Raw genomic sequence first — 17,033 nt, 5'->3', positions numbered from 1 at the left:
GCTTTCAAACAAACAGAAAGGATGAGGTGATGCACGCAACAACTTGTACCGTACATGAACAAGTATTTGGGCATCACGGTCTGCAGCAAGGTACAACTGTTCAAATAAAAATCCAAGGAAAGGGAATGAACTAGAGACAATGGGAGACGCTCTAAACGGCACATACTGCAGTTATACACACCCTTTCACAGATCATTTGAACTAGAAAAAGAGTAGATTCGCATCTGTTAGATTTAACTGTAAACTTAATGGAAACAAAATGTCCATCTGTTTGCTATCATAACTTTGCTTTAAACATCAACAAAACCAACTCTTTTTTTTGCTAGTAGTAGATTTGTTTAGCTATCTTTCAATGAGACTTACTATTTCTCTGTGCATATATATCTGTCATAAGATCAAAAATGACCACAGGAGAGCAAAATGGAATATTTGATTGTTTTGAAAATACATGCTAGTCACGGATATTCTCTCAAATCTTATCTGAAGACTATTCTCAGTCACTTCTTTCACACACCCTCGAAAACATATCCCCAGATGTTTTATCGTGTAACACTTGCACTATGCATACATGGTTTCCTCAGCTGGAAGCACTACTTTTCCTTCTCTCAGAAAAGCTCTCTTAGAGCATTTGTTCTGACTTATTTTTGTAATAAAGCATGCTTGAGAATACTTTTTGATGTCAATTAAACATGCCCTGTTTCTCAGTCACTAGTCTCCCACCTGGAATAAATAGATTGGAATCTTTGTTTAATCCTAATGCTGCTATTATTCACCACTCTACAGAGGAGTGACCCTTCCCACGTTACACAGAGGACTGATGAATCTGTCACAGTCGATCCTTGGACTCCGCCAGCCCGTGCACAGCAATTTACACCAAGTGACTGTCTCCAGGCAGATCGCATCCATGCTGAAACATGCTGTAGCTTCTAAGACAATTAGCCAAGAACCAATGCTTTCATAATACTCTGTACTCTAATGTTGCCATGACTCTGCAGCATATATGCTAAGTGGATATGAGAACAAAACCTCACATGTAAAAATATTCAACAAGCATACAACACCAGCAGCATTTGTCCTTAATATTTATTAATGTATATACACAATTAAAAAGTAGAAAAATTAGTTCTGTGAAGAAATACAAATCTACTAATTTCATAAGTTTTCCCAGTTATATACACATTTTCATAAACTTCTGGTAAACTTCCACTCTGAAAGTAGAACATTCCAAAAGTTTGTAAAGGAACCTCAAACAGGATCTCCATTACATTCAGCTGAATATAGGTTATGTAAGTGTGGATCTGCCTGCACTTCATCAACCCCATGCTGCACAGGGGCCCAAAAACACAGCAAAATGATCCACTGCTTCTTTTTTAAATGATCCACTTCTTACTAAATATGTGAAGAAGCAAGTCACATTTAAACCATATAGACAAAAAAAAAGAAAACAACCAAAACCAAAAGAACTTATTACATTGACATAATAAATACATAGCTATTTAGCAATGATATTTAAGAGTCTTTTACAGTGATGTTTCCTGTTAGGTCTTTGAAATACTAGAATTTTGAAGAAGTTGCAGAAAAATGTCTCTTTCAAAGAAGAAACATGACACATCAAGACTTATTGTTTGTTTTCACTTTCCTTCTTGCATCCTTATGCTTCTTCCGGCATTCCTGAAAATATTTCAATTTGAACACAGCATTATATATTCACCCATTTGCCTCAAACATGTTTTTTCCATGCAGTTAAGTAACCCGTCCTGTGCAACACAGGCATTCAATAATTTACCTAATTAGACATGACAACATGAAGTTACAAACACAATTAGGTTAAAAAAAAGTTAGTTTCCAGGTATGATGAAGTTTCAAGCCCTTCTGAAGTTCCCAAATTCATTTTTACTGCAAATTAGGTAAATAAACAGCCCTGTTCCATTCTCATGCTAAGATTTCAGCTATGGTTTTCAAATAATAGTTGCTTAAATACTCACCTCAAGCAATAATCTACGTCTGTCTTCCCAAATATCTTTTTCTTCATTGAGGTTAACTGATCTACAAAATAACTGGGGTCCCTCTGCACAGAACAAATTAATATGATTAAATCCACTGGAATATGGTATGCTTCATAAGTCTCATGCAAAATAGCAACAGTTAAAATCAGAAGATCTGTTATCTTCTGCATATATTCCACCCTTAATCCCACAACAAAGCTGACTGAAACACATGTTATACATTGCAGCTTTGCATGCTAGGAAAAATGAAGAGCAGCTGCGGCTCTTCTTACTATGCTGAAATATAAATTGCAGTGAATCAGCAATCCTTACATTAAAAGATCAGCAGCATGATTCTATGCCTAACATGAAAGAAAACTTATGCCAGCTACGGACTCAGAGCTTGTTTTTAAACAAGTACTGTAAATCAGATACTTAGACTAGAAGGTTATAGTAAAATAACTGTATTACGTACACAGTAACTTTTGTGTACACATTTTTAAAACCAGTATATTAACTTGTCTCAGAAAGTGAACATTATTTAAGGTTGCCCTAATAATCAATTGTATAAAACAGCAGAAGCAATACCATTGTTTTTGTACTATGGAATTCATTACATTCACAAGAAAAAAACACCACATTATTGAGTATCAAGAACCATAAGGGTGTACATGGCTGATAAGCATATTGAATATTCCTATTAAGAACTGAAGTATGGGAAGAAAAATCATATATATGCCTGAAAGGAACCAAATGTCTAGCTAATTTATCAAGTGATATTTGTAAGCTCGAGAAGACCAGCAAAAAATTGGGCAACGATCTAGAAATCAGAGCACAAAATAACAGCATTTGGACTCTATAGGTTCTGTTGGGATGTACTACCACAATCCATACCACAAGAAATGACCGAAAGTTGTGACTTCTTTCCCTTTAACCATCTCATCTGTATTTAAGCTAGAAACTATTAATAACTAGGCAATATTTTTTCCTCTTCAGTTTCAATAAAGAGATTGGAGGGGGGAGAAAAGGCGAATAAACTCTGTCACACCTCTTAATCGTTCATCATCTATGGAGAAGAAGAAAAATCTATCACTTCCTGACTGTGGTAAAGGGAAAAACCTAGAAAAACACAAAGAAATATTAACATCATAGAAGTAAGTCTCAAGTTCCATTAGCATATACTACAGCTGCAATACTTCAGAGAAATAGCATGTATTGAAGAACAGTGCTCCACAGCAACCAAATATAGCCTTCTATAAAGAAATGTTTAAGAACACTTGACATACATTTGACTTTTGGCCAAAACCAGCACTCAGTTAAATATTCATGCAATGAACTAGAAACTCAATTTTAACATTTAACTTCAAGTCTGATAGCAAGATTTTTTAATATTATGTTCTGTGCAGTAAGGAATGGTTTCCCTTAAAAAGAAGGAAAAAAAGACTTCTGCTGGTTAAAGATGCACAGTGAAGGTGTTAGTTATCCACGTTTACATTTGCTGCTATTAAAATTCTCCTAGCATCAACTACAACCAAGTAGGCAACAAATACGAAGAGAACTTGCATTTCTTTATCTCTTTCACTTTCTTTTGCCTCTGGTTCATCCTCCTCCTCAGAGCTGCTGTCTTGGAAACGTGGATCTTCTTGCCATTTGACTTTTATAGGTTTTAATGTTTCAAGTACGTAGGGCTCTGTAATAATAGCACAAGAATCAGATTACTCTTTTCCTTGTCAGTAAAGACTTCTACTCAAGAGTAAACTAGGTATGTTGGAAACTAACAGATTTGAGCAAGACAAAAAAACTCCATACATTTTTCTATGACCCCCTGGGCAGGTACTGACGTAGTTTGCTTTTTCATATATTACAATTCCATCCTCAGAATGTATCACTACTATCAATACTGCACAGGGAAAAAACACAGCAAGTCCCTTTGAAGCTCACTGCTAGTGTCCAAGGTTCTGGTCAAGTCATTCTGACCAGACAATTACCATTAACTGAGTTGGAGAGTAGTTCTGCCTATTCAGATTTTTCACTTGTAGAAGATGAAATATAAGCTTTCTTTCACTGCAACTGTCTTAGACAGGTTCTATGTGATGAGACTCATTACTTTCTGTTATTTTTACATACATGCTCCTGCCTATAAAATACACAGCCAGTTGCCAGCAGCTCAGTTTACACATAACTGACACATGCACCTGAGCTCTTACTACACCCCTTGGCCAGAAGGTCTCAGGTTAGAAGTACCCTTTTCTTTTAGTACATAAGCGCAGTATATATACAGCCAGAAAAGAGAAGATAGCTCTTCCTTATACAGCCCCTCTGGCAATATAAAGCCATTTCTAAACCCAGCAGTAGCTAGACTATAAAACATTTTATTCCAGTCAAAAATCAGTAAGTTCTAATTTGGAAAAAGAGAAGCATTTTACAGGGGAAGAGAGCAAGTTTAACCAATCCACAACACACTTATAATTTGTGCTGCAAAAACCAGACTGTTCACATTCTCCTTTCATGGCTTCCACGTGTCACACATGATTTTTTTGAAGTCAGGTTGAACAAAATGACAAACATTACTGTAGCAACCAAGGTATGTGAAATGAGGACAGACTTGTCTTTTTGTTTTGTGTCAGTACAGTAGCTGTGGCAGCCCCACAGTACCTGAATAGGATTTTTAATCAATAGAAGCCAATAAACAGATAACACAAGACAGTGCTGAAGAGCGATTCTCATTGCTAAGAAGCCTGTGAATTCTGCACGCTGTCTGTGGTCAAGTGTTTTCCTCTTTGCACTAGTGAGCTCTTACACGGTGCTGTACTGAAACCCAAGTTACTGAATTCATCGTATTTCTAAAGTCAGCATTATTTTTTCTGTTTATTTTGTGTTTCAGTTATCTTCACATGGTCTTCACAGTAGTACTCAGTAAATGACTTGATTTCATACTTTTTGGTCTTTATTACATAACATTTGTTTTTCCTTAGATTAGGACTTTTGTTTTGTTACCTAGATAACACACCGATGATCACGTGTTGCTCAGTTTCAATTTTTCTAAAATTACAATTAAGCACATTTTAAGATGTTCATGGATCTTGGGGCCATGTTTAAGGGCTTCTTTTGATCATAATCCTCCCTCAACTAACACATTTTATTTATAAAATTCTGCTGGGTTATGTGAATTCTGATTTGACTTCTGTATTGCATCTTTTTTCCTGTTTATTTGAAAAATTCACTGGACGACAATTTTTTTTTCATTGCTGTTCAAAGAATAACTGCAGAATAGTTCCTTCTCACAGTGCTACCCCTTGACACCACCCCTTACAAAATTCCAGCAACGCAAACATGATTAACTGCAATTAAACTACAGAGATCTTAGCAAGTACAAGAGAACACCATAATGATTTTGCATAATTACTGACTTTAACCTGACAACTCCCTGGTTTCAGAAACTAAACTATATTGTGTAACTCCACAGTGTTAGGAATAATCAACTCATTAGAAATAGTACTATTACCATGTATGTTATGCTGTTACCTTCTTTTACATCAGACTGATCCTTGTCATCAAAGAAGGAAAATTTGAAATCACTAGAATCCTGAGCTGTGTTACTCTCATCAGGTCCCACATGGTCACGTAGTGTTGATTCCTCTGCCTCATCTTTGTCCCAGGGTATTTCTTCTTTTTTTTTTGGTTTGTTCTTTGAAGATCCAAACAACTCTTTTAAATCAACAGCAATGTCACAATATATTTCTTTAGACACTTCAGGCAGCTTCTCACTCTCTTCTCTCTTCTTCTTTCTTTTAGCTTTACTGAAATCAGAATGTTGGAAAAAAAAAACCAACAACAACAGATAAACACCACAGCGTGCACGTTTTTAAAAGAAAGGTCCCTAAGAAGCAGCCTTGCTATTAATGTTCTCTGAAGTTACCAGAACATGTTATTAAGTAGATCACTACTTCTTTCCCTTCTGCCCTCCTCTTTCTTAACAATTCCAGATTCTGGCAATAGGATATTCCAAAGTCAATAGGACATCATGGGCATCCCTTAGGTTCAGGCTTCCAATGCATTTCTTTTCACCTCATACAATTTGCCCATTCTTTGATGGTAAGCAGTGTGTGAATCCATGGAAATGCAGCAACAATTCTACTCTGTAATGAATGGCACTCTGACTCTTCTTTTAATACGTGACAGTATCTAATCTAAATATAATGATATTCAGGACACAGTTCTACTCCTGCAAAAAATTGTTAGGAACTAATGCTCTCTGTTCACAGATTTGCAAATCTCAAAGCCCAGAACTTGAAACAGAATTTGAAACCTGAAGGTGAGAAAGGAGGACAGAAAATAGCACATAAAGAAAACATGGATAAGAAAGAAAAGAAATTACTGCAAGTTTCTACTGATTACAATCCTTATCTTAGCAGTATCAGGGAGTTTCAGAAATCAGTCTTGTTTTTGAAAGCCAGCCTCGAGGGAAAGAAACATGACAGTAGCTACCAAACTGTAATGGTACCTCTCTTTTTCTGTAGTTTTTGGTTTCTTCTCAAAAACTGCATGGTCTTGCCTTGTGGGATCATAGCGGAGGGCATTAATATCCCTATAAAGATAGAATGAAAGAAACATAAAACAATTCATGTGACATTATAATATATAATATAAATATAAGTATCCAGAAAAGCTCCAAACAAATCCAAAATTTAACTGGTGTTTGAAAATATTATCTCATCAGTGTCTGTCTGGATCAGGAAAAATTACACCCAGAATCTGCTTTAGTGAAATTTTTTATATTGAATATAAAACAGACTTCAAGTTGTGTGTCATAAACTTCTACCAAACATGCATGTCTCCTCAAAAGATAAACAGGTGCAGGTATATGGATAGATATTTGTCTATACATATACCAGTACCAAATTTTCCATGATGACAAATAATCAGTAATCTAAGGGAGGAAAAAAAATTACTGAAAGCTAAGATAATCAGAAGTTTGGACTGACCATAATACTAGTGTGGCAAAAACTATGCTACTTACCCCTTTGTTTGCGTTCTTTTTATTTTGTATCTACTGTATCATTAACTGAGCATTAAACAATTCCAAAAAAAGTTTCTTAAAATAATCTCCAGGGTTGCACAGGTATTACCTCCTGTGCTTAGTTTTTAGACAATAAAATTTGTACATTTATTTGTATGACTACTGTGATTGTGCAGCAGTCAAATTGTACTTAGCAGTTAGCAGTCAACTGATGCAAGTCCAGTAACAATTGTCTGTAAAAGTTTACTAATTGCATATTACTGCACTTAACAATGTTAACTTCTAACACTTCAGTCCACGGCTATGTGTAAGAAATTCCTATGCTAACAAAAAAAAAAAAGTCTCCACTGGAAAAGAAATTTCACATTAGTACCTTGAAAGAAGGATACTTACCTCATTTCTCATGTGTAGTCCAGAGAAAACAATAACCTTATTGGCTGCTATGGAAGTTATGATCTAACTTACTGCCTACCTCACATGTTCTTTGTCTAGCCTGTTTAAGTTTGTCCCTGTAGAGAACAGGCAAGGACAAATTAAAATATCAATTCTCATACCCAACAATCAAATCACATGAAATTTACTGGAAGGGCCTTAAGTACATACTTGAATTTCTTAGCATTTATGGCCATTTTAGTTGTTTTTGATTGCTCCAGGTCAATATTCAACAGACTTCCCAGTATTTGCAGATTTTTCTTTTTCTCTTCAGCAAACTCTTCTTCCTCATCTGCCTCCAATGTATTTGTTTCTCCTAAATAATAAACAAATAAACAATGTTTCCCCATTATTACCAGAGTAAGCCTGTAATATGTAACGTGTAACACTACTACAGTAGTAGAGCTCATGCCAATAACCAAGCCACTTTCCTTATTATAAAGCTAATTACTTAGAGGCTCTCCTCCTTGCTGTGCAGCTAGTCTTTGAATATAGATATTATGGATCCCTACTTCATGTGAAAATCAGACAAGTTATATAAAAAGAGAACAGGGTAAATAACTATGCAACTGTGTCAGTGTGAGATGTGCATGGAAGATCATGCTTAAGCAAAGTAAGTAGCAGAACTTGGCAAAAAATTAAATATCAGAAATGAATTGAGCCTTGAGAAGTAAGCTAACAATTTCATTTTTGTTGAGGGGAGAAAAAAAAAATCTTTAAAAGCAATGTTTGGGGGGGAGGGGGGCTTTTGTTCATTTGTTTGTCTTAGGCATTTTTCAGCTTTTCTGCCTTCTAATGTATAAATACACAATGGCCTCAAGTTGCACCAGGGGAGATTCAGGATGGATGTTAGGGAAAATTTCTCCTCCCGAAGAGTGCTCATGCGCTGGAAGGGCTGCTCAGGGAGGTGGTTGGGTCACCATCCCTGGAGGTGCTCAAGAAACATTAAGATGTTGTACTGAGGAACATGGTTTAGTACAGAAATATTGGTGGTAGGTGGATGGTTGGACTGGGTGATCTTGGAGGTCTTTTCCAACCTTGGTGATTCTATGACTTTATGTACAAGTTCTCTTTCTTTCCAAGACTGCTGAATCAGCAGAGTGCAAGCTGACTACAAAACAAAGAGCTGAAATGAATGTAAAGGTCAAAAAGTTTATTTTAATTAAGTGATCACTTATCGTATAAAAAACACGGGTAAAAACACAGGCATCAACCTTTATTAAAAAGATCACTTCAAATGTTGAAGTATCAACCAAGTTAACATCTCATTTAGCTACTGAAATGTGTTTGCAACATATATTTTTGAGAAAACACAGCTAACAATATACAGTACGTACAGATAGGTTATTTTCTAGGAGAAATGACCAGAGAAGCAAAAATAGTTCATGAGTTGCTTCAAACATCCAAAATTAAGGCTCCATTATATATCTTTATTATTAACTTGGAAACAAGAACAAGCTTACCTTCTTCTTCACTGTCACTTTCAAGAAATCGAGCATCCATGCGAAATCTTTCATCTGTGCCAAAACGTGATTGCAAATTTAGGAGCTAAATAAAAAGAAATTCTGTTAAGTGCTGGAGAAGAAATCATCAACACATAGAAACGTTTTTATTTCCAATACTATAATTATTACCACACACTAACAATCTTTAGTGCAATGCCTTCTTCAGAAATTTCTCCATATTCAAAAATGACAATGCCAGAGAACTCTCCTTACACCCCCCAATTTGCATTATTTCCTCCACGTCTACTGTTGTCTCTCTGTGAGATAATTTCATGGCAAGTTGTCAAAATCATAGCGCACACACATGCAAGGCAACATATGATGTACTTCTGAAGTGGTGTTACGGTGATTTACAAGAAAGCTAAGTCATTAACAGCTTCACTCACTTTCTCACCAGCTTTGCCTTCAAACTGTGGTTTAATTTTGAATCTCTCATCATCTGTATCATCTTGATCATCTTCGCTGCTTTCAAAGAGTCTTCTAGAAGATTTAGGATCGTGTTCCTTCTTTGTTAAACAAAAGTAAAAATATAGAAAAGAAGCCATTTTCAAAAGTTTGAAAAAATAATTCAGCATTAACTTTCTTCATGTGCTTTCCAACACATCTGAAAAAAATGCATTTCTAGAACGACCAACTTACTGACTGACACATTCACTTCAAGTCTAATGCTGTTTACACACCTATTAAATTTTTTACAGTTAATGATCATTAAGATTAAGTAGAGGCAAAATATCCACATGAAAACTAACTCTCATTTTAGAACATATGAGCTAGCTGTAAAAAATCCAACTTTCTGAATATATGAAGGGAGATCAGTTTTAAATTATCAGTCTAAAACCTTTCAGAACAAGTCTCACTCATGGTATAAACTGGAGAATATAGTTTAAGTCAGTTGATAAATACGAATCGCCAGGAAAGGAAAGCACTCCACAACTTCAAAACACTATTTCTTTGGACTCAAACATCACTTTAAAGAACAAGATGCTGCATTAATAAAGATTCTTTGTCCCCTGTGCTAGAAAGAGCAACAAGTCTTCCCATTCTACCGAAGCCAAAACTTTCCCTTTCTTTGACCAAAAGCAGAGAAATTTGGAACTACATAATTATGCCTTGTAAGCTAAAATTTTTTTTTTTTAAATTGCAGTTAAAACTTCTTGCATACAGAATGCTATCTCCTTACAAATTCTCCCAGATCTCCAGCTTTCGCAGATGAACAGTATATTCTTTGAAACTTGTTTCACGTTAGCTAAATATAATTATTCAAATTATTTGAAATATTTATTAAGTTTTCCTTTCATGAAAAGGAAAATTTTATTCTATGCTATGAAAAATAGTCTTCAAAATAAAAGTTACAGTCCCACCCATAAAGAATTGCCTCAAAGAATACTAGAGCTTTCCTGGTAACACTTACTAGTTCATGCGTATCTCCCAAACTCTCGTCTTTCTTCAATGTTTCATCCACTTCGGCTTCACTTTCCACATCTGAATTGAATATGATGTGTTTATGCTTGTTTGTTGGCTGGCTATCCTGCATAAGAACAAAACAGGCAGGTTAACAGTAAATGTTCAGTGCAGTCACACAGAAGCATGTTGGAGACATTTCCATGACACTAAAGGAAGAATCTAGCACTCCTTTTGCAATTCTAGAGGTATCCCAGAAATTAGGCATGCAACATTTACTATATACTCTCAAAATAAAAACTGAAATATAATCAAGAATTCCACAAAAAGATTTTAAAATAAATTATAAATAATTTATATTTCCCCCTTTGTTTTACTGCCTGCTATTCAGATAAAAGACACGAGTGTAATTACCAAATGTGAAAGAGCTCCTTGAATGAGTTTCTTCTGTAATTGCCTCTCTTTCTGTCTCTCTTCCAGAGCTGCCAGCCTCTTCTGGTTATCCTGCAATTGTTTTTTTGTATCAGATTCCTTTGAAGCAGTACCTTGAATTTCTTTATTTTCCAGGAGACTAATCTTCCTATTTGCATGTTTCTTAACTTCACATTCTGGACTTGTGCCGCTTACATCTGTCTTCATTTTTTTTGAAAGCAGTTTTGGGCTTTTCATTTGTCGTTTCACACGTTTCTGTGACGTGGCATCATTACTATCCATGTCACTGCTCTCACCTTCACTGTCATCAGTGCTTGGAACAGTATTTCCATGCTCCCAATTCTGGTCATCTTGCAGAGAATTTGTTTTTGTGTTCTTTCCTTGTAAACGTGGCCTGCAAACATTCTCATCCGCTAAGGAGGCAGCACCTGACAACTCTTTGTGCTGTTCACAATGTATACTCTGTTTCTTTTTAGTGCTGACTTCAAGTGAACGTAAGGGATGGTTTTTAGATTGCCTTTCAGGTGACTTCTCCCCACAAAAAGGAAGAGAAGCTTCAAAACCCAAACTTTCCACAGATCTCTTTTTTAAATCAGTGCTGTCCTTAGTTAACTCTTTACAAAGGGACCCCATTCCTCTGAAGGGCTGGTATTTCAAACATGAATTATTTTGTCCCTTGGAGCTTTCCTCATCAGCATTCTCCTCGCCATCTAGAATGGCAGCAACTATATCTTCAGGACAGATGCACTTCTTTGTAACTGCAGGAGGAATTTTAGAAAGTTTTGGTTTACATACGACATTGCCTTTAGCACTTTCTTTAATGCTGCACAGACTGGAACTCTGCACACTATCCAATTCTTCTACTGACGTCTCAGATTTTTCAGCAGCTAATGCTTTTAGGTCATCTAACGTAAGGTCTAGACGATAACAGTTTTGCATCATGGATTCATAATCAGAACTGATTTCAGACTCCTCTTCCTCAGACTCTGAATAAGAGCTCTCACTATTACTTGGCTTTTCTGTACTGCTAACCGCTGTACTCAGCAAGGCAGAAATTCTAGGTTTTCTCATTTTCCCCTCACTTTCAACATCTTCTTCTCTTAAACTGTGCGTTTTCAGTGAGGAGTCATTTACCAAATCACAGTTCTTACTAGTTAACGTTTGTTTATTTTCCACCTTAACCACTTTAGAGTTTTCTAAAGCTGCAGTTTTCATGCTACTCAGACCTGGAGCTTTACTCTCAGCAATAATCTCATCTGTATCTGCTGAGTCATAACCATTATCCCATTCCATAGTCTCTCTCTCTTTACTGTTTCCTTTGAGAACTTTCTTCACGGTGTCTCGACTGCCTAAGGACCAGTGAGTATTGTATTTTAACTCAAAATTATCTCCAACAATTTCCAAGTTGTCACTTTCAGTCTCAACGTTTTTGGCTTGCTCTTTTCCCATCTTCTTCTTCATCATTGCTCTGATTTCCTCTTCAGAATCAATGTCACTGTCAGAAGCATGTATTATGTTATTTTGAGACATAACTCCAGAAACGCCGTTCTTATCTGATAGTAAACTTTGCCCTGATATATTCCTATTAAGACTGCTCGATGGAGGTAATTTAGACTTCTCATTGGATTTGGTTTTTGATCTTTGATCTAGCTGTGATGAGCCTGTGTTTCTCAAATGTGACTGACGCCCAGAAGGGAGCACTTCCACTCCACTCAGGTCCTTGGTACCCAGTTGTCTCAGTTTTTTAGGTTGCTCCTTAGTCACAGGGAACTCTCCTTGTCGCTTCTTGCTTATGCTGTCATCTTTCTCTTCCAAATGCCAAGTAAGCTTGGATACAGGAACTACATGCGACAAGTCTTGCTCCAGCTTTCTCAGGTTGTGGCAATATTTTGATGGATCATATTTCACAACGTTCATCTGAACTAAGGAATAAAACCAACATGATTCTTTCAGCAAGCAGAATTCTAATCTCTACAAACTAAATTCTAAGGGGAAGGACGAGTTCTCTTAACGTTATGGCAGCATGTCTTTAAACAAAAGACTTGCAGTCTAAGGAAGTTATTCAAAACAGAAAAACTTATTACAGCATTTATTTAAAGGACTCAGTAAATCAAACATGCCATAGTAGTCAATATGAAGACCATTAAGCAAATACATTTATCCATATGATGAAATAAAGAAGGGAATTGTATCTATGTCCAACCAAAGCAAAAAGGATATTTTATTTTTTTGTTGATTCCTAAGGTGAAGGATAGGTAGGACTCTGCCAAATTTACCCACAATCCAATTCTAAAAGAAAAGAAAAATAAATTAGCATGAAAAAAAAGTAAAGAAAATAATCCCTGAATAAAAGATTCATTACAAAAAATGACAAGGACACGTATTTCTTTAGTCTATTTTTTAAAAGTTAGATGGCCACACGTCATACAGGTTTCCTTATATATAGCATAAAGATTTAACATAGATATGAATGTAATAAATTTGCTTGCAATTCTGTTGTTTGTTTTAATTCTCTAGACAGCTACCCCACCATACCTTATGGTCTGGCACCTCTGTACCTGGCACTGCTCTCATATGAAAGTCTACAACTCCAGCCTTTTTCAGTGATTCTAGAAGAACTGTTTCATCATTTCTTCGTGGCTTTTCTTTCTGCAGCTTCGCTTCCTCTCTCTCCATGGCAAGCCTACATCAAGAAGCACACCATATATGTAAAAAGATTTGCCTTTGTGTTAAACCATAACTGGCAGTGACCCTTCCCACAGAAGGAATTCACATAATTCTGATTATAGTTGAACTTTAAAAAAACAATAGCGGAAAAAAGATTGTGCTATCAAATATGTCACCAGCCCACCAACATCAGTAAAAATGAGAAAGAATAGGAGCATATCACATACATAAAGCACCGCCATAATATTACTAGTTAAATGGAGAAAGGGTAACTTCAGTAAAAACATATTTCTTAATTCATTTTTACCTGTGTAAAAAGCTTTCTTTGGCAAATTCGATTTGCAGTGTCCTCCCTTCCCACTTGGTTTTACTTAAAATAGATATGCCTGTAAAACAAGGAGACTGGAAATCAATATTTTCTGAAAAAATGAAAAAAATACACATTGAACTTAACAATGTCCCCCTTTTGTACATGAAAAGTCTAATATCCTACACTTAAATAATGTCTACATTCAAAATTAAGGTTCTGACTTGAGAAGTGCTATTTGGGTCCGTATGGGTCAGCTCAAACACAGATGTAAAAATTCAGGTACACATATTCTGAAGTTTCTATGCTACTGTCAGGGAAGCGCTTCAGTAATTAACTTCTTGTCTATTTTGAAAGATAAAGTTAAGGAACACTGAAAACAAGAGGAAACCGACTTGGAACTTAAGCAAGCAAAGTAACAAGGGCTGTGCTACCTTTTAACTGATCTCAAAGAGATTTCCTATTCCTAACATCCGTGCTTCCTAAATAAAACATCAAATTACCAATCCCTTTTTTCCAGGTATAGTTATCTCCACCTGATATTTTACTGCTACATATGTAACTTCATAACTCTGCAAAAGTATGTATGTATGTAATTTCGTAACACTCCAAATCATTTTGTAACCCAACTATTCTGGAATTTGCAGAACTGTCATAATGCAACCACGTTTACAGAAGCTCTCCTGAGCTTCCACTCATGGAAAGTCCCTTCTAATGTTTTATGGCTCTGATGGAAGTGATTGAAGCACACTTCCTACATCTTTTGAAGGAAAAGCAAAATATTCTATGATTCTATAGAATGTTCTATGATTCTAATAAACTCATAAATCACCTCTTCAGTTGTAAGGTAATTTTTTCAGTCTGCTTATATCCACATACTGAAAACTGGCAAAATATCTTCCATAAAAATTGCAACTTAAAGCAAATGAAATGCATACGACAACAGAACGAAACTAGGTCTACCTTGACCATGTCCTGCCTAGACAACATCAGATGTATTACGAGTAATGTAACTTGGTTCAGGAACATGATTTATTAAAAATAAAAACTAATATATATATACACAAGCATATATACTTACATTTTCTAAGATCTGTCTCAGAACTGCTGACAGTGATGTAGGCAAAGGTTTTCATGGGGTTCCCTGCTCAATTATAAATATTTAATTAATTTCTATATACTTTCAGTATTTCCCTTAAAACTAAAAATTAAGTTATTTCCCGAAAATAAAGCGCCTCCGGAGCAAAAATCTTATTTCACACTATGACTTGAAATACAATTCACTTTTAAAGGATGATGCAAAACTGTTACCCTGCTCATCTTTTCTGGTAATAATTTCTACATCCAGAACACGTCCAAACTTCTCAAATCTTTCTTGCAGTTCAGCCTTAGAAACTGTATGGCCAAGCCCTCCAACATACAGACGTTTTGAAACTTGTTTCTTCTCCATATTGAAAGAGTCAAGCTGTCATATCTGTAACATGCACTCTGTTTTTCTGTAAAAATATAACAATAGATCACAAGTACTTAAATTGCTGGGATTAAGTCAACCACAATACCAAATCACGAAAAAAAGTCATTCCATCAAAAGTTCTCCATAAAGAACCTTAGATAAGAATGCTTTGGATTAAGACTGCCACGATATGGGGAAAAACTATGAAGCAGTCAAAAAACCGAGAACCAGAAGGTGTGCAACTCAGTGGCCAGGCAGAGCCTAAGAGTGAGCTGTATCACTGCCTCAGGAGCAGCGAAAGCTGCTGCAGCTCTCTGACAGCCTCACACAGGCACACAGCCCCTTCTAGCTTAATAAGTTCTCAAGTAGCAACAGCAGCAAAAACAGAGCAGGCCAAAGCACAAGCTCGTGCCTCTTCTTCTTCAGCAGCCACCCAATCTCTCATTCTTCAGATACTGAAAAAAGAAACAGGAACAAAGGAGGCCCTGGGATAAAGTGACCCAGGTGATGGCACTAGGTCATACAGAAGCACTATTTGTTTGCATACATCTACAATGTTTATGTGTTTGGACATAAATATATGTACACATGCACACAATGTTTGCTGTATGCAAAGCTAAAAGCTTCATAAACATTCTGTGCAAGGCAAACTCGCATTGGACTGATTAGGAATCACAGAATCCTAGGAGTTGGAAGGATCCTCTGGAGATCACCTAGTCCAACCTCCCTGCTAAAGCAGACTGCACAATGAAGCATCCAGGTGAATTTTAAATATCTTCAGAGAAGAAAACTCCACATTCTCTCTGGGCAGCTTCTTCTAGTGCTGCCACTCACAGCAAAGAAGTTCTTACACATGTCTGAATGGAACTTGCTGTGTTCCAGTTTGTGCCCACTGCCCCTTGTCCTTTCACTGGGCACCATTTGCTCAGCCTGCCTCGCCCATTTGAGTCCTGTCCATTAAATATTTATAAGCATTGATAAGATCCTCCCGCAGCCTTCCCTTCCCCAGGCTGACCAGCCCCAGGGCTCTCAGCCTTTCCTCACAGGGGAGATGCTGCAGGCCCCAGCTCTCTTTCCAGCGCTCTGCTGGACTCTCCCCAGTAGTTTCTTGTCTTTCTTGAACCGGGGAGCCCAGAACTGAACACAGCACTCCGCACGTGGCCTCACAGAGCAGAGCACGGGGCGGACCACCTCCCTCGCCCTGCCGGCCCCGCTCTTCTCAACCATCGGCCTCGCTATCCACAAGGGCACGCTGCTGGTGGACGGCCAACCTGCTGCCCAGCGGGACCCCAGCTCCTTCTCTAGGAAGCACCGAGAAGCACCGTTCAGAAGGACGCACGGAGCCCACGTGTTAGAGGGCACTGCTTACCAGCACGCAGACAGCAGAAGAACAGAGGCAAAGCAGCAATAAGCTGTACAAAGACACACTTAAAACATAAAATAAACGCGCACACCCCAGAATTTAAATAGGAAGACGTGCAAAAAAAAAAAAAAAAACCGCGAGGGAGAAGAAAGAAACTCTACGGGGATTCACGCGTCCGCAGCAGCACAGCGCGGAAGGCGCGCGGCGTGCTCCACACAGCGCTCCGAGCGGCCCCTGCCGCCCTCAGCCGCGAGGAGACAGCGCCTCAGCACCGCCACGTGCCGCCCGCGCGGCGCAACCCTTCCCGCCGCTGCCCCAGCAGACGCGCTCAGTGCCGGGCCGCAGTGTCCCCACCTCATCGCTGCCGGGTTCCTGTTGGTGGCCGGGCGGGTTTGAGAGCAGCACGCAGCTCCGGGCCGGGGAATGGTGGGAGCTCTGGGCGCAACCAACCAGGAAGAAAGGGAGGGG

The 17,033-nt window shown here is 37.6% G+C and overlaps 1 protein-coding gene across 3 annotated transcripts; it reads right to left on the bottom strand.

Moving 5' to 3' along the window:
• On the bottom strand, positions 1,066–17,009 carry NOL8 (nucleolar protein 8). 3 transcript variants are annotated; one of them, XM_021409481.1, is made up of 17 exons: positions 16,920–17,009; positions 15,061–15,245; positions 14,831–14,893; positions 13,750–13,828; positions 13,311–13,458; positions 12,996–13,064; positions 10,758–12,686; positions 10,354–10,470; positions 9,329–9,445; positions 8,901–8,985; positions 7,609–7,753; positions 6,490–6,573; positions 5,511–5,785; positions 3,549–3,675; positions 3,034–3,104; positions 1,986–2,068; positions 1,066–1,671 (listed from the first exon to the last, which is right to left on the bottom strand). In XM_021409481.1, exons 2-17 carry the CDS (start codon positions 15,197–15,199, stop codon positions 1,612–1,614), a joined length of 3,591 nt encoding a protein of 1,196 aa, XP_021265156.1. In that variant the 5' UTR covers positions 15,200–15,245; positions 16,920–17,009; the 3' UTR covers positions 1,066–1,611. The 3 variants fall into 3 exon arrangements, with proteins under 3 accessions (XP_021265156.1, XP_021265154.1, XP_021265155.1); XM_021409479.1 differs by having other exon boundaries at positions 9,329–9,448; positions 16,920–17,008; XM_021409480.1 differs by lacking the exon at positions 16,920–17,009 and adding an exon at positions 16,572–16,913 and having other exon boundaries at positions 9,329–9,448.

The sequence above is a fragment of the Numida meleagris genome, chromosome 11 (assembly GCF_002078875.1).
Source record: "Numida meleagris isolate 19003 breed g44 Domestic line chromosome 11, NumMel1.0, whole genome shotgun sequence".
NCBI classification, from domain to species: domain Eukaryota; kingdom Metazoa; phylum Chordata; class Aves; order Galliformes; family Numididae; genus Numida; species Numida meleagris.
Note: the sequence above shows the minus strand (reverse complement) of the source record. Positions and strands in the feature narration are given on the sequence as shown.